Raw genomic sequence first — 18,415 nt, 5'->3', positions numbered from 1 at the left:
TAGCTTTTAACCATTTTCTACACTATCCGAAATTTTAAAAAATGCTTTGGCTTTAAATATACATCAATGTGATGTATGCTCAATATAACACATCAGATAACTATATTCCTGGCACGCACATGGCACACCCCGCGTCACATTCCTCAATCTAGCTAAGATTGTACATTGTCCCCCACTGGTGTCTCTTCACCACCTCTATAACTCTAACCATTTTTTTTTTGCATGTGGCACTAGACACATACATGGGGCCTATATTTGGTGTATTCGTTGGCTGTTTGGTGGTATTTTCCTTTCAGTCTCACATTATGGAAAACATCAATAAAAAATAGGATTTTTGGGCTAAAATGTGCAGAGCAGTAAGTACAGTGAGGGCAGCACATCATTCAAAACCTCATTTGTAAGGCAGTGAGTGTGCAGGATGGAGCCCTTGGGCCCTAGAAGTCAAGAGTGAATCACTGATAAAATCTTTGGCTTGCTGTCCGCTAATAGCAAATATCCAAATCCAGATTTGGGACAGTGGCTGTAGCATTCGATGTATTAAAAATATGACACATGTTAAATAGATCTAGAAATCCTGTTGAAATATGGGAAATTTAGACCTTGACTCTTTGTTTACTTGAGACCAAAAATAGGATGACCCTAGCTGTGATTTACAGTAAAACTGAAGCTACTATCTTAGACACAATCCCTAAACACCGCAAAGTCTGGCAGCCTTGGGTAGACCACTTCTTACCACCTGACTTTGACTCCTCTCTTCTTGAGCCTTGATGCACAGTGCTGTGTCGGTGCTGTTTTGGACTGTGGTTCGGTTTTGAGTGTCTGACCTCCTTTTTTCTCTTACCCTTATTCTTTATTTCCTCGCCTTCTCCCTCTTCTGCTCCCTCCCTGTCTTTCTCTTCTTAACTACAATCTTTTCAAGTATTATGATAGGGGCTTCTTCCTATATATATTAGGGAGATATGGTATATTACATACCATATATTAATGGCTAACTGTTGGACGCTATACTTCCAACTTTATGATTGTATGTAAAATATGTAAAGGTGGGCAAAGAACCCTATCTTCTCTTTATTCAAAACAAACTGTTTTTACAACAAAGAGAGCATTGTTCTGTTAGCTTTTGTTTTCAATCGCTTTTTGTTTTGAACAAGAAATATGGGAAATGTGGATGTACTGGGAACACAAGTAGATCTAGCAAACTTGTTAGAAGGGTATCGGCTGTAAAACCATGCCAGATGATCCAAAGGCTTGTTATGCTCAGTAAACACCAAATGATATGTTAACTGATCATCACCCTCCTAATAAATATGAACACATTTATATTATATTTTTATAATACAATGGGGTAATTTCCAAAAGATAAGTAAAATGAACTGTATAAAGCAATCTTCAAGTTTTGCATAAAATGACTAAAAGCTAGATCTCTTTAAGTCAATGTGTGTTGGATACATTTAAATCTTCCTTTCTCTCCTTTTCAGGCTTTGAAGACTAAGTAGCTGTGAAAAATTTACAGAACTGACAAGGTGACAAAAAGTATTACTAGTTAGTGGAAGCACTTGATTACAAGTGACAACACGTGTACTGAATGCTGATCACATGAAAACAGAAGACGGTCAGTTGGAACTGGTATGGAGCAATCTGGTTGCCTGAAAACGGTGTCAATCTCCTTTACTTTCCTCTACTTACTGTACTCATTAGAGGGGACAAGCTCAGAAAAACTCTTTCACAACAGAGACCATTCCGATGTAGAACTGCAAAATCACCCACAAGCTGATGCCATTCTGAGCCCAGAGGCAGCACAGGTATGACCAACTGAGTTAGTATGACTATTAACAGCAGTGGTGGATATAGACTGCAGAGGGCACCTGTGTAAAATAAGGCTAGGGCCTTCCGTACACTGGCATATCTGTTAATACCAGACTGATTTCTATTTATTGCTAGGTCGTTGCCTTATTCATGTCCATCTTTGTTGCAAGCTTGCTTGGGACTTGTGTTATACGTATAAGCTTTTTCTAAATGTGTTTCCCCACCAATCTCGGGTTGAGTCTGTCCACTTAGAGACCTATACGATCAAGTCACACTTTCTTCCTTTTCTGTGACACTGTCAGTGATCAAATTATTTTTTTTTTTTTTTTTTTAAAAAGTATTTTATTAAATTTTCACATATACAAGAAAAAAAAAAAGTTCAATACATCAACTGTTGCAAAATAAGGATATGCGCTAGACAAATTCAACATACATCGTTCGAGTAAACAAAACTCATATCACACAAGAAATGTAGTTGAGGCATAGACAAGCAACCTGTAGGGTAAAAAATTTTTGGAGGTTTTAGGGTTACGGAGTCTCTGACCACTCCTTTATGTGTTAGCGGGAGTTGCTGGCTAAGCCAAATAGGTTGTGAGATCGTTAGCATAAAACCCGTTTGTTGGGGATATGAGTCTTAGTCAAAGTAGGAGATCAGTATTGAAAAAGAATCATGTAATGTTTTGTCGACCGTGGTAGTTCAACCCTCAGTCCTGAGCACCCCTAGTGGGATCTATCTGTGCTCAGGGAGGGTGTATACAGGTGTCTCCTGACTATTAATGTCGGTTCGGTGTGATTGTGGATGAAGGGTTCCCATCTAACTGGGCAATTCCCTAGGATGAGATGATGCAACTTGAATACATGCAATTAGGAATTGTCTGTGTGAGAGAGGGAGACAGCAGGGAGACGGAAGGTCAGGGTTGGGGACATGCAGATTCATGTGTTTATGTGCTCAGTAGTGCATGGCCTGTCATTGTCGTCAGAATCAGTGGATAGTCGATTGGGGGAGGTGGGGGTCTGCTGCGATTCTCTAAAATGGGCCCAGCAAGCCCAAGTTTCCCTGTATTTAGAAGGAGTGTCAGCAGATTGGTGTATGAGGTTTTCAATCTCAGCCAATCTGTCCACTCTCCGTATCCATTCAGCGATCGAGGGAGGGGACGTGCTTCTCCAATGGACTGGGATGCACATATTTGCTGCATTGATGAGATGTAGAATCAGCGACTTCTTGTAGATACGTTGAGGAATGGAGGTGTGGTGGAGTAGGAATTGGGCCGGAGTGTAGTCCGGGGTAAAAGTCGTTATCTGTGTGATTAGGCGATGGATTTCAGACCAATACGGTTGGATGAGGGGGCATTCCCACCAAATATGTAGGAGAGTGCCTCTGGCTGTGTTACATCTCCAGCATTTAGGAGAAATATTCGGTATGAATTTATTAATTTTGTCAGGGGTCCTGTACCATTTTGTAAGTATTTTGTATCTGCATTCTTGAATCGATACATTGATTGAGCCTTTGTGAATGTGGTTGTGTATGTTTTTCCACTCATCGGGGGAAAGGGAGAGATTCAAATCAGTTTCCCATTGTCTGATTAAAATGTCTTCCTTGGTGTTGTTAGGTGGGTAAAAAAGAGTATGAATGGTTGAGATGAGGTGTCTTTGAGGTTCCGGACTGGTGCAGAGGAGTTCAAAAGGAGTGAGGTCCCTACGTATGTCTGTTTCTCGTTGGAGACTATGGAGGAAGTGACGGATCTGGAGGTATTTGTAGAAAGGAATGTCCAAATCCGGGAACTTTTCTGACATGGCTTGGTGTGACATAAGGTGTCCTTGGTGGAACAATTGTTGCACTCTAAGACGGGGTCTATGGGGGTCATTCAGTGGGTGACGTAAAGACACACCTGGCGTAAAATCCGGATTGTCTTCTACGGGGGTCATTGGGCCTGGCGTAGGTCGTATCTGGAGCGTTTTGCAAGCAGCTCTGAAGATCAGTAGAGTGGAGTTAATTATGGGATTTGCAGTGGCTGCTTTCGGCACTCGTTGTGGGTTTAGCCAGGGTAGAAGTCGTAGCGGAGTCGAGGTGAATGCATTTTCAATGTGTACCCATTCTTTGTTTTTGTCATGTAAGTGCCAGTCCACAATTCGGGCTAAATGGCACACCCGGTGGTAGGTTTGTACGTCCGGTACTTGTAAGCCTCCCCTCAGTTTAGGGGACGTCAATCTGTGCCAATTGAGCCTGGGCTGTTTGGCGAACCAAATGAATTTCCTACATATTTTCGTGTATGAAGAAAAGAAGGAGGGTGGAAGGAGTATGGGTATGGATTGAAGGAGATAGAGTAACCTGGGTAGTACATTCATTTTCAGTATAGCTATCCTTCCGAACCAGGAGAACGGTCCTATTTGCCACTTCTGCAGGTCGGTCTGAATGGTTTGGAGGATTGGAAGGAAGTTTAGCCTAAATAAGTCCGCCAGTTTGGTGGGAATTTTAATGCCGAGGTAGGTTATTGCTTGAGTTTCCCAGGCAAAGGGAAAATTTTTTTTGCACTGTGTTACGGTGTCATCGGACAGTGATATGTTGAGAGCTTTGGACTTGGAGAAGTTAATTTGTAAGTTTGATAAGGATTTAAATAGTGCGAAGTCTTTAAGCAAATTCGGGATGGTAGTGATGGGTTCGGAGAGGAAGAGGAGAACGTCATCTGCGTATGCCGCTACTTTGTATTGTTTATGTTTGATGTCAATGCCTTTAATGTCTGGATTCTCTTTGAGTTTGCGGAGTAGGGGTTCCATTGTTAGTATAAAAATCAGGGGGGACAAGGGACAACCCTGTCTAGTGCCGTTGGACACGGAGAAGGCCTCCGACAGGCCGCCATTCACCCTTACCCTGGCACAGGGGGAAGAGTAGAGGGCCATAATCATTTTGATCAACTGTGGGGGAAGACCTATAAAGCCTAGGGTAGCTTCCATGAAGTCCCAAGCCACCCTGTCAAAGGCCTTCTCCGCGTCCAAGGACAGAAAGAAGCCCCGAGTGGAAGTGGAGGTTAGCCAATGATGTACATTTAGAGCTTTGGTCGTGTTGTCCCGTGCCTCACGTCCAGGAACAAAACCTACCTGGTCGGTGGAGATTAAATTAGGAATCAAGGGCAGTAAACGGTTGGCTATGGCTCTGGCGTACAATTTGACGTCTACATTTAGTAGGGAGATGGGACGGTAGTTAGAGATTATCTTGTCGTCTTTCCCAGTTTTTGGGATAAGGGTAACGTGGGCCTCTAAGATGTCTTTGGAAGCTGTGTTGGTGTACACGAAACTGTTGAATGCCTCGACTAGGTGTGGCGTAAGTATTTCAGGGAAGGCTTTGTAGTAGCCGACCGTTAGTCCATCGGGACCAGGGCTTTTGCCCGGTTTCATGTGTTTTAGTGCTAGCAATATCTCTTCTTTCGTCAAAGGGGCATCTAGAGATGTAGCCTCGTCTGTCGTAAGAGGTGGAGGTGAGTATCTAGTAAGAAAGGCATGTATTGCTGTTTTCCTGACCTCTGGGTCTTGCGGTGTTTGGGGGGTGCGGAGGTTGTAAAGATCTGTAAAGTAACGAACAAATTGTTTCGCTATGTCTTCCGACTTAGCTAGTGTGTTACCCGAAGGGTCTATGATTGAGTGTATAGTGTGGGCTGCTTTTTTGGCCTGTAGCGCCCTGGCCAACAGTTTCCCTGACTTATTACCGAACTCGTAGAAACATTTTTGATTGAGTATAAATTTACGCTTAATGTTTTTGTGCAAAACCTCTAAGAGTTCGTTTCTTAGTTGTGTCAGTTCAGCCAAGGTGTCAGAGGCCAGAGAAGTCTTATGTGTTCGTTCCAGTTTAGAGATGCGGTCAGTCAGTCTCTCCAATTCAGCTCTGTGTAGTCTGTTTCTGATCGCGGCTTGCGACAGAAAAGTACCTCTTATGACGCATTTATGCGCGGCCCATACTATTTCAGGGGGGGATTCACCCTGTCCGTTTTCTGCAAAGTAGGTATTAAGGTGTTGGGAAACGATGTGTGCGATTCCTGCGTCAGTGAGGAGGGAGTTGTCCAGGCGCCAGATGCGAGAACGGGACCGCACAGTGGGGACATGCAGGGTCATGGTAATGGGGTTGTGGTCTGAGAGAATCATTGGTTCAATCGTGGAGGTTTGAAGTAGGGTCAGGTCATTTTGGGAGAGAAAAAGGTAGTCTATTCTTGAGTATTTGGAGTGCATTGGGGAGAAGAAGGTGAAATCTTTACCATTTGGATGGAGCGTGCGCCATGTGTCGTGTAGAAGTAGGTTGCGGAGTTGTGTTTTGATCGCACGTAGGGCCCTAAAGGTAGAGGTTGAGGTACCATTGGAGGTATCAAGGGAGGGATTGAGAGGGACATTGAAGTCACCACCAACGATCAATGTGCCCATGCTGAAAGTTGAGAGCAGTTGAAGTGTAGTACGGAAGAAGGACACTTGTTGTGTATTCGGAGCGTAGAGGTTTGCAATGGTAAATGTGGTATTGTGTAAAGTGCCCTTGACGAAAAGAAATCTACCCATAGGGTCCTGTTGTACGTCCGACACTACAAAGGGGCAGTGTTTCGAAAAGAGGATGCTAACCCCTTTCGATTTAGCTTCTTTGTTGGTGGCATGGTATACTTTCGGGAAGTTTTTGTTCTGTAGTTTGGGAATCGCATCAGTTCTAAAGTGTGTTTCTTGGATGAGCGCAATGTGGGTTTTAGATTTGTGCAAAGACTCGAGTAGAAGAGAACGTTTTTCGGGTGTGTTTAGGCCGCGTATATTCAAGGAGCGAATATTGAATGCAGAGAATGATGGGTTCTGGGCAGTGGGTGATTTAACGTGGTCCATGACCTCCGTCGGGGTGGGGTAACGTACCAGGAAATCGGGTATAAGGGAGGTGTGTCCCAGTGAATGTTGTCGAAGTGCAGGAGTGAGGCGTGTTATGCGTAGACAAGAGAGAGAAAAAAAAAAAAAAAAAAAAAAAAAAAGGGAGGTGGAACCGATGAGGCAGCTATAAGACTGATCAGTCCAGCTGTCTCTGTGGGAAATAAAAATCGGTAGTGTACAGTGCAGCGATAGCCTCCAGCCCGTGAGGTCCGGACTGGAGTACTGCACTGCCGCTGCGTGGGGGTTGGACAAGACCTGTCACGAGAAAGTTTGTGATGTGGGAGGTTTGAAATATATCAGTCACCTACTATCCTATGACTATGGAGCATGGTGTGTGGAGGCTTGAGAATGATGGTAAAGGCTTTCGGCTTAGAGGTCTATGTTGTTTATGATGGATAGGGGAGGACGGTGACCCTGAAACAGGTCACTAGCATTAAGGTAAGGTACCGGAGGCGAGATTGGTATGAAAATCGTCAACAGAACAATATAATACAAAACCATATCAAACTGTATAAAACCTGTCTGTGTGTGCGTGGCCCGGCGTATATGTGCCATGCCAAGCCCACACAGCGCTATGTTTGAGCAACCGAAGTCACCGCTACGACCCCTGGGGGCCGCAGCGGTGGGTCCAGAGATTGATACAAGTATGGAACATCGTACGCCTCTCTAAGTGGGCGGGAGGTCTCTTCGCCTGACCTGTTCAGTGCACCTGAAGTAAGTGAGTCACGTTGCGCCGTTTCATGACAGAGCCATGAGAACCGCGCAATCTTAGGGGGAAGCATTGCTAAGCAATTAACAACAAAACTAAACTGGGTACCTGTAGAGTATGAACTATTGTACGGTGGATGTAAACTAAGTAAGATTGTTCTTCAGTATAGTTCTGTCGAGTTCTAATCCCCGGGTCTGCGTTTGTCGGCTGTGAAGTGAGGCTCCAGGCAGTTCTGAGAACGGCGGGCAGTTCAGCGCAGTGTACCACCGGGATGCGGATGTCGCTTTGGACACGTTTTCACCAGTGTTATGCATGGACGGATCTGAAGAGCGTGAGTTCCTATGTCGCTGATATTCCATGCTTCCGGGAGTTCGCTAGGCTGTCCGTAGCGTTATCGGATGATCCTGTTGTTCAGCTCATGAGCTGGTCTCCGGTCCCCAGAGGGTAAAGTACCGATACGTAGGATCTAGGCCTGTGAAGAGAGACCAGAGGTCGCTTCGCCAGGGGGTATCCGGACGATGCCCGCCTCAGCAAGAATCGGGGGGGCCATAAATGTGTTCGCACCGGTGAGTGTCCTGCGGTGGAGGCAGCGGTGGTGGGCAGTATAACCAGACAGTGAATCGTCTTTGGAGTTGCTGAACCTCCCGGCGTGTCGTGGTGATATGCTGGAAGCGACAGGGTGAGGGAACCTGTAGTATTGGTGCGTGGGCCTGTAGCATACTTCCGTAGTTGGCGCAGCTTCGATGACTCTGGAGGGGAGGTCCGGGGATTGGCTGTGGGTCCTCAGAGGCACGTTGCGTCATACCGCGTCGTCGTCGTAGTGCATCTTGGGTATTGTAGTGTACAGTGATCAGAGGTATAAGTCATATACAGAGATGTGGCGGCCATTAAAGAGCTTCTGCTACATACCCCGATACTGTGTACTCAGCGTCGAACATTCTGAGCAGCCGGGGGTAGTCAGACGCCATTTCCAGAGGCGTTGCTGAAGGTATAAACCAGGAAAACAGTGAACGATAAAATGCGAAAAATAAAAACTCCAACAAAGTAAAACAACATCTGCGCCCATGTGCGCGGGGGCCTAATTAGGCACCTGACAGGGGTGCAATGGCCACATATAGTAGGTACCGGTAAAGGTTGTCAGCGGTCCCTTCTGGCTCTCCTATGGTTGGGAGAGTGAGGGCTGGGGTCGTTGCGTGTTGAACGATGCGTGCCATTAGGTGTGCCCGACGGGGATCGCCTTCTCCTCTGCCTTGTATGTGAAGCCTCCATTGGCTCTTCAGGTGGGTTATCTCTGCGCACTGCCGAGCGGCGAAAGTCCGCATACCAGTTGGGGACCTCCACCCTCGGGATGTTTAGGGTATCGCAAAAGAAGGGGAGATCCTCAGGAACTTTCAGGTAAGCCGTGCGGCCCTGCGAGGTGGCGGCTAAACAGAAAGGGAATTTCCATTTATAAGTGATGTTTTGCGAGCGGAGTGTGTCCAGCAGGGGTTTCAAATCTCTTCGATGCTGCAGGGTAAGGCCTGACAGATCCTGGAATATTTGGATGTGTTTCCCTTCGTGTATTATTTGTGGGACTCCTCTGGCCTGCCTGAGTATCTCTTCCTTCAGCTTAAAGTCCGTCAAGCAGCAGATGACATCCCTCGGTGGGTCTGTGTCTTTGCCTTTTGGTCTTAGAGCGCGGTGGATCCTTTCAAGCTCAATTGGCGTTTGCAGTGGTCTATGGAGAAGGCCGTTGAATAGAGCAGTGACAGATTGAGCAACCTGGGCTCCCTCTATAATCTCAGGCAATCCTCTGACCCTCAGGTTATGGCGTCTGCCACGGTTGTCGAGATCTTCAAGGTGTCTCTGCATTTCCCTCATCTGGAGCGTGTGTGTGTCGACGTGCCTGGTAGTTTTCCGGATCTGTAGATCTTGGCGATTCACCATTTGTTCTGCCGCCTGGACTCTGTCAGAGAGGGTTCTGAAATCAATGCGTAGTTCAGAAATGGCCGCCGCAAGAGCGTCCTTGATGTCCGTGGCTATCATCTGCAGGTCCTGGATGTTGAGTTGAGGTAGGGGATGACCCTCCGTTACTGTGCCACTCGTCTGGCTGGGCGGGAGAGGAGGGGGTGATGTCCCCAGTTGTGAGGGAGCTGAGGCCTCAGAATTTCTGTGGCGGGAAGGCGCCATGTTGCCTCGGCCCGCTCGAAACATTTCGGGGATATTGTGACTTGTGGTGCCCGGTTGTTCCCTCGGTGAACGGGACCGGGAGGTCGAGGTGTTCCGCGATGCCGTCCCCATGTACTCTGCCGTGTGCGAGGATTTTAAACCTCCGGTAGGCTGGTAGCAGGTCGATGGATAGCAGGAGCTACAGGATTAAGCAGCCATCTCCATGCCAGGTCAGGCCACGCCCCAGTGATCAAATTATTATCCTGCTCTGTGACCTGGGTCAATTACCAATATTGAAAAGTCCTCCTGATCAGCCATTGAGCAGAGGGCAGCAGAAGACTTTGTATTGGGTTTCATTGAAAAGCCCAGTGATTTTTATGTCCAGCTTGCATAGGTAGCATGTCAGTCCCTTGGTTTTCCAAAGGTAATATGTTTTAACAGACAGTTACCTGAACAGTTATGGACAGTTTTACCTATTTAAAGACCAATTGCCTTAACCTCATCTTTCTATAATGATAGAATAGTTAAATGTTTGAAAGTGTTGCTTTATTTTTATATATTACATTTTTGTATTATTTGAGTGAATTTATTATTCGGCAGAAGGTTTGTACCTGGGGGAATCAGATGGAAAAAGGGGGGGGGGGGGGGGGTTTCCTGTTAATGTATTAGCTATGCATGTTTCCCATTTTCAGTAGAAATAGCTATCTCCTTAAACTTTTGTACACATTAACCACTTAAGGACCAAGCCTCTTTCTGAGATTTCTTGTTTACAAGTTAAAAACTATTTTTTTTTTTGGTAGAAAATTACTTAGAACCCCCAAATATATTTAAACTCTGGCTTTTTGAAGAACATCAAACCTAAGAAAGACATCAAAAGACATATAACATTAAAGTATATGCGAAACCTAACAATAAATGTCTCTTATATGCTACCTTTTGTTCTGGTAAGTATATAATTGAAAGCGTGTTTCTGTATCTATTAAGCTACCTTTACAAAGCAAAACACAAGGACAAGGATCCTTTCTTTTTAAAAAGGGACAGTTTTGTTCAGTTGAGTCCAATGAGATTTAAAAATGAGTCACATGACTGAAAATGAAAGTTCTTTAAATTAAGTAATGCTTTGTGTATTGATGCTGTTGCAGTGTACTAAGCCAGGTTTGGACCGGTTAAACAAGTATATATTCTGTATAAAAGAGGTGGTGCTAGCAGGGATGGTGAGGGTGTTAATTTGTATGTCTACAAGCTTCAGTGATAAAATCCACCCCTTGAGATTATAAACAAGAAGTTAGGAGCACTCTGGATTTCTGGCAGATCAATAGCTAGTTTCTGCAAGAGGTGTACTGATTGTTTTCTGTATTTTACCAAGACATACACTTCTAACTAGACACTGCAATGATTACTTGAAATAAGTACTTGCTGAAGATACACTTTATTTTCCCTTTACAATTTGCATCATCTAGGTTTGCTCTAAAGATCTTTCATATATATGGCTCCCTCTGCTGACTTAAATTCAGAAATTACATATTACTGAAGGACTTATGATTTTATTCTGTGTTAAAGGCATTACTTTTTGATTTTTATTGCACACAAGACTCTACATGTAGATGAAATAAAAATGGAAATGTCAAGGAAAATATTCAGGGAGGATTATATGATGCAGAACTTCAGCAGGGAATGTCTCTATAGAACATATAGAGTGTAGAATCATTTTTGCTTGTTAACACGATTTCATAGAATGGAGTATCAGTTTGATAGCTTTTTTGATGCAGTTTCTGCCCACCAAAATGATAGACTGAAAAAAGGTAATGTGCATCCAGGACATGTCCATGCGCATGTGCTACTTTCTACAAATATCTGCATATGCGATGGACCTCCCGGGCACCAGCCTCATTACACTGTATGGACAAATACACCCATGTGCATGATGCCTGTCTCTTGCTACTGGTCCCATGGACTAGAGTAGCCCTTGCAAAGTTCAATACTTGACAGAAGGGAAGGATCAGCCTGATCACACAGAGATTATCCAAGATAATGTCTAAAGCTGGAATTGGTGATAGAATGAGATCCAATCTGAAACAAAATTTGACTGCATGTGACCCACGTTAAAAACAAAATTTAAATTAACATAAACAGTAAGTTATTTCAAAGCAATAATGTTCTTTGTCCATGCAACATACTTGCTTTCCCTTCACTTTCCCACAAGTACATTCAGCTGTTGGGAGTGCAGAGAATTAACTACGGTAGTTCTTCTGGCTATGGGAAGCATGTGACTTTCTCACCTTCCTTCCATGGGACAAGGCTGGTGCTTAATGGTTGGCCACTCCAATGCTGTCTCATGGGGGTGAGAAAAGAGTCCATGTGTAACTGTGGGGCCCTTATTAAACTAAGCCTGTAGCTTTGCTCTGTTTGGACTCTGCACAGGTTTAATTTAAAGCAAAACTAAACTCTCTCAACATTAACTATTTTAATCATTATGCTGCTAGCATTAGGAAATAGATAGGAAGGCCTTGAAATAGATAGATACAGTGCCTTGAAAAAGTATTCATACCCCATGAAATTTTCCAGATTTTGTCTTCCTTTCTCCGTTGGGGTCCCCCAAGGTTCTGTTCTTGGACCTCTCCTTTTCTCAATCTACACCACCTCCTTGGGTCACTTGATTGCCTCCCACGGCTTTAAATATCATCTCTACGCTGATGATACCCAAATCTATCTCTCCACCCCCCAGCTCTCTCCATCTGTCTCCTCACGCATTACCAACTTACTAGCAGACATATCAGCCTGGATGTCACATCACTTCCTCAAACTCAACCTATCCAAAACCGAGCTCATGATATTTCCTCCCTCAGGTGCCACTTCCCCTGATTTCTCTGTCAATATCAACGGCTCAACTATCAACCCATCCCCCCACGCCAAGGTCCTAGGTGTAATCCTGGACTCTGAACTAACCCTTCGACCGAACATTCTATCACTATCCAAAGCTTGCCGCCTCAATCTCCGCAACATCTCCAAGATACGCCCCTTCCTAACCAATGTCACCACAAAGCTTCTAATCCACTCCCTGGTCATCTCCCGCCTCGACTACTGCAACTCCCTCCTCATTGATTTACCTCTAAATAGGCTATCCCCACTTCAGTCCATCATGAACGCTGCTACCAGGCTCATCCACCTCACAAACCGCTCAGCGTCTGCTACACCCCTCTGCCAATCCCTCCATTGACTGCCACTCAGTCACCAAATTAAATTCAAGATACTAACTATAACTTACAAAGCCATCCACAACCTGGCCCCCAGCTACATCTCTACCCTAGTCACAAAATACCAACCTAATCGTTCTCTTCGCTCCTCCCAAGACCTCCTGCTCTCAAACTCCCTTGTCACCTCATCCCATGCTCGCCTTCAGGACTTCTCCAGAGCCTCTCCCATCCTCTGGAATGCTCTACCCCAATCAGTCCGATTTTCTCCTACTTTATCCACTTTCAGATGATCCCTGAAAACCCATCTCTTCAGAGAAGCCTATCTGGCCCCCACCTAACAACTGTACATTTATCTTCTCAATCAGCACATCACCCACAGTTATTACCTCTTGTATCTCTTGACCTTCCCTATTAGATTGTAAGCTCTAAGGAGCAGGGCCCTCTGATTGTACTGTCTACCCTCAAGTTGTAAAGCGATACGTAAACTGTTGGCGCTATATTAATCCTGTATAATAATAATAATAATAATGTTACAACCAAAAACGTAAATGTATTTTATTGGGATTTTATGTGATAGACCAACACAAAGACACACATAATTGTAAAGTGGAAGGAACATAATAAATGGTTTTCAAAATGTTTTACAAAATAAATATCTGAAAAGAGTGGCGTGCATTTGTATTCAGACCCCTTTACTCCGACTAACTAAAATCTAGTGGAACCAATTGCCTTCAGAACTCACCTAATTAGTAAATAGAGTCCACCTGTGTGTAATTTAATCTCAGTATAAATACAGCTGTTCTGTGAAGCCCTCAGAGGTTTGTTAGAGAACCTTTGTGAACAAACAGGATCATGAAGGCCAAGGAACACACCAGACAGGTCAGGGATAAAGTTGAGAAGTTTAAAGCAGGGTTAGGTTATTAAAAAAATATCCCTAGCTTTGAACATCGCACAGAGCACTGTTCAATCCATCATCTGAAAATGGAAAGAGTACACACAACTGCAAACCTACCAAGAATTGGCCGTTCACCTAAACTGACAGGCCTGGCAAGGAGAGCATTAATCAGAGAAGCAGACAAGAGGCCCATGGTAACTCTGAAAGAGCTGCAGAGATCAACAGCCCAGGTGAGAGAATCTATCCACAGGAAAACTATTAGTGGTGCACTCCAAAAATCTGGCCTTTATGGCCTTTATGGAACAGTGGCAAGAAGAAAGCCATTGTTGAAAGAAAGCCATAAGAAGTCCCATTTGCAGTTTGCAAGAAGCCATGTGGGGGACACAGAAAACATGTGGAAGAAGGTGCTCTAGTCAGATGAGACCAAAATTTAACTTTTTGGCCTAAAAGCAAAACACTATGGGGTTGATTTACTAAAGGGAAAAAGACTGTGCACTTTGCTAAGTGCAGTTGCCCTCTTCAAGAGCAGTTGCTCCAGAGCTTGGTAAATGAGCAGAAGCTCTGCTGACTTCTATCATCCAATCATGAGCAAGCAAAAATGCAGTTTTTTTAATTTCCCTTGCACGGGATTGGGTACTCTTTGCAAAGTGAAGCTTTACCTCATTTACTAAGCTCTGGAGCAATTGCACTTGCAGAGGGCAAGTGCCCTCTGCAAAGTGCACAGTTTTTTTGCCTTTAGTAAATCAACCCCTATGTGTGGCAGAAAACTAACACCACACATCACCCTGAACACTCCATCCCCACCGTGAAACATGGTGGTGGCAGCATCATGCTGTGGGAATGCTTTTCCAGACCTGAATTCAATTGAGGATCTGTGGCCAGACTTGAAAATTGCTGTTCACAGACGCTTTCCATCCAAAGCTCTGAGTGACCTTGAGCTATTTTGGAAAGAAGAATGGGCGAAAATGTCACTCCCTAGAGGTGCAAAGCTGGTAGAGACATACCCCAAAAGACTTGCAGCTATAATTGCAGCCAAAGGTGGTTCTACAAAGTATTGACTCAGGGGGGCTGAATACAAATGCACACCACACTTTTCACGTATTTATTTGTAAAACATTTGAAAACCATTTATCATTTTCCTTCCACTTCACAATTATGTGGTACTTTGTGTTGGTCTATCACATAAAATCCCAATAAAATACATTTAGGTTTTTGGTTGTAACATGACAAAATGTGGAAAATTTCAAGGGGTATGAATACTTTTTCAAGGCACTGTATCACATTTACTTGTTTTAAATTTTTTTCGACATTTCTTCAGTTGTTTCCTGGTTTCTGGCCTAGGCCAATATGATGTCATACATCCCAGGAGTCTTCATGGCATTTTTTTTTCTTTCATCTGGAAGAGGGAAGGAGGAGCTTTCTCAGCTAAACACACCCTCCTAAACACATATGTTTTAAAATAAATATATATCCTATAGCATTATCATTGCTTATCAGGTATATTCCACCCTGTGTGTCTCCAATTCTTGTATTTCACATATGCAATCGTCTAACCAAATTGTACACTCAGTCCAAAAACATGGTTCATAGAGGAGCATCCAAATTTAGCCACGGTTCCCGTCACCATATCTTGTGAGACCTCTCCCTTATGGTATTGGACTCACCAGAAAGACTGAATATATACACCTGTGTTAAAATCCATTCTTTGGATCCGAGATTGTCCTTCCATCTAAATGTCACTCACGACAAAGATAGTGCACATAGCGTAATACCATTTTTAAAAAATTATTGTAAACCAATCCCCCCTTTTCAGATGTACACTTACAAAAGTGAAAATGTTAAAAGCATTAAAACATGATCTAGTTCAGCTAGTATGTCAATCTCTCCCCGCTCCACAGATCACTCAGAGAGTGGTGTTACCCGGGTCGAGATAACAACTGCTTGACACTTTCGATAGCCGCGTGGTCACGACATGACGCATTACGTCATCACTTCGTCAGAGGGCGTTGCCACACAGCGCGGCTCCTTTCATTTATAAGTAGTATGTGCAGGACTTTAGCCCTGCACTTACCACACATCTGAGTCCATTCAGACATTATCTCCAAATAGACTCCTCTTTCTATGGTAAATGGGCATGCATGATGAAAAACCACACCTTATGTAAAGCATACAAATTATATATACAAATCTATTGTGACACATAGTACCTTTTAATTGTCACATTCTCTATTTGATATATGTGGCCTTGTACCAGTGGATTTACTTCTACAGCTTTTGGCAGTAAAATCAATCTCGATCGGAGTTACCTGATCACACAATGTAATGATACATGTCACTCCACATCGTGGCTTAACTTTATTGTACTCAAAATTATATCATTTATTTTACATCATATGTGCCTCTGTCATGTATATCAGATTACATAAATGATCACAAAAATATTACTTACATAAAATGTCAATAATTTGCAACATAAAACGTATGAATTCTAAAAACATTAATTAAAATATATTGTTAAAAGCAGTCTAACCTATTAATAGTCACTAATGAAACAATTCAAGTCTAATTCTACATTCATTCCCTTAGGATGCAAAGTATCTGTTAAATAGATCCACTTTGTTTCACATTTTGAGAGATCTCTAACTCTATTTGTTCCTCTCCATAGTGGTAGAGTCTTTTCTATACCATATAGAAAAGAAAGGGGGGTGCACCAACCTTGTGCATTACCAAAGATAACATTTATTAAAGGGTAACAGCAATGATGATACTCACATACAAACGTGATAAAAGAGCTTGTCAGTACAACAGCAAGTAAAACTGTGTCTCTACAATCTGCAACCTGGACCGGATTTTACGGAAGACCAGATGGCATCACAGAGCGGCTTATGCGTTTCGAGGGAGAACCTTCTTCCTCAGAGCCATAGTGATGAATCAGAGTTTTTTCTATACCCCAAAATTTTAAACTTGATGGGTCCCTATTATGTTTACGTCGAAAATGCATTGACACACTGTGATCTTTGTATCCTATTTTAATGTTATTTACATATTCGAATACTCAGTTGCCCAAAGTTCTTTTTTGTGCGGCCAATATACATCAGACCGCACGGGCATTGAAGAGCATACACCACGTGGGTCGAATTACATGAGATAAAATCCCTAATCTCAAATGATCTCTCGTTTGCCGTTGACCTAAACTGAGTTAATTATCTATCCTCTTATATGTGTGTGTACCTGTCAATACGATATGCATTTTCAGCATGAATAAAAACCTAGATGGTGGATTAAATATTTTCTTCACCACACTGTCCCCTAATGATGGAACTTTTCTATAAATAAATATGGGATCTTTGGGTAATGATTTCCTCAGCACTTTATCCAAACTCAATATCGACCAGTAATTCCTAAATATTGTTTCTACTTCTTTATACTGGGTATGGTAGTTACTAATAAAATCCCACTCGTGCTTGTTATCTATCACGTACCTGGTAAAGACTGGAATGTTTTGGAGGCCTCTCTTGCACCTCCCACCTAACACTCCTGAAGGAGGGGACAGAGAGTGTAAAGGCAAGGAGTGTCAGGAGTGCCGTAACAGCTGGCTAGTGATGTTCACCCTGTAGGTGGGTAGAGCTGGTAGTCACAGTCCTCGGAACAGGATACAAGAGCAGCTTGGCACCAGATCGTGGGACAGAAGCAGAACCAGGAGACGAGCAGCAGTCAGCGGCAACCGGGCAGTGAGGTACCGAATCGGCATGCAAAGCAAGTCCAGAAGATAGGCCAGGGTCGGTAATAGGGATGAGCCGAACACCCCCCTGTTCGGTTTGCACCAGAACATGCGAACAGGAAAAAACTTTGCTCGAACACGCGAACACCGTTAAAGTCTATGGGACACGAACACGAATAATCAAAAGTGCTAATTTTAAAGGCTTATATGCAAGTTATTGTCATAAAAAGTGTTTGGGGACCCAGGTCCTGCCCCAGGGGACATGGATCAATGCAAAAAAAAGTTTTAAAACCGGCCGTTTTTTCAGGAGCAGTGATTTTAATAATGCTTAAAGTCAAACAATAAAAGTGTAATATCCCTTTAAATCTCGTACCTGGGGGTGTCTATAGTATGCCTGTAAAGGGGCGCATGTTTCCCGTGTTTGGAACAGTCTGACAGCAAAATGACATTTGGAAGGAAAAAACCCATTTAAAACTACCCGCGGCTATTGCATTGCCGACAATACACATAGAAGTTCATTGATAAAAACGGCATGGGAATTCCCCACAGGGAAACCCCGAACCAAAATTTTAAAAAAAAATGACGTGGGGGTCCCCCTAAATTCCATACCAGGCCCTTCAGGTCTGGTATGGATATTAAGGGGAACCCCGGCCAAATTTTAAAACAAAAAATGACGTGGGGTTCCCCCTAAATTCCATACCAGACCCGTGTATGGATTTTAAGGGGAACCCCGCGCCAAAAAAAAAAAAAAACGGTGTGGGGTCCCCCCAAAAATCCATACCAGACCCTTATCCGAGCACGCAACCTGGCAGGCCGCAGGAAAAGAGGGGGGGACGAGAGTGTGGCCCCCCCCTCCTGAACCATACCAGGCCACATGCCCTCAACATTGGGAGGGTGCTTTGGGGTAGCCCCCCAAAACACCTTGTCCCCATGTTGATGAGGACAAGGGCCTCATCCCCACAACCCTGGCCGGTGGTTGTGGGGGTCTGCGGGCGGGGGGCTTATCGGAATCTGGAAGCCCCCTTTAACAAGGGGACCCCCAGATCCCGGCCCCCCCC

General features: G+C 43.9%; 1 protein-coding gene across 2 annotated transcripts in view; it reads left to right on the top strand.

The window, feature by feature from the left end:
• The window catches only part of LOC141132600 (matrix metalloproteinase-21-like), a 117,530-nt gene that overhangs the window by 49,672 nt on the left and 49,443 nt on the right, over positions 1 to 18,415 (top strand). For both annotated transcript variants that reach the window (XM_073621186.1, XM_073621184.1), the window contains exon 2: positions 1,479 to 1,802. In XM_073621186.1, coding sequence (XP_073477287.1) covers positions 1,629 to 1,802 — 174 coding nt within the window. In that variant the 5' untranslated portion in view covers positions 1,479 to 1,628. The remainder of the gene's footprint in view (positions 1 to 1,478; positions 1,803 to 18,415) is intronic.

Source organism: Aquarana catesbeiana, linkage group LG03 (genome assembly GCF_042186555.1).
Source record: "Aquarana catesbeiana isolate 2022-GZ linkage group LG03, ASM4218655v1, whole genome shotgun sequence".
Classification (NCBI taxonomy): domain Eukaryota; kingdom Metazoa; phylum Chordata; class Amphibia; order Anura; family Ranidae; genus Aquarana; species Aquarana catesbeiana.
This window is presented reverse-complemented; position numbering and strand designations above follow the sequence as displayed.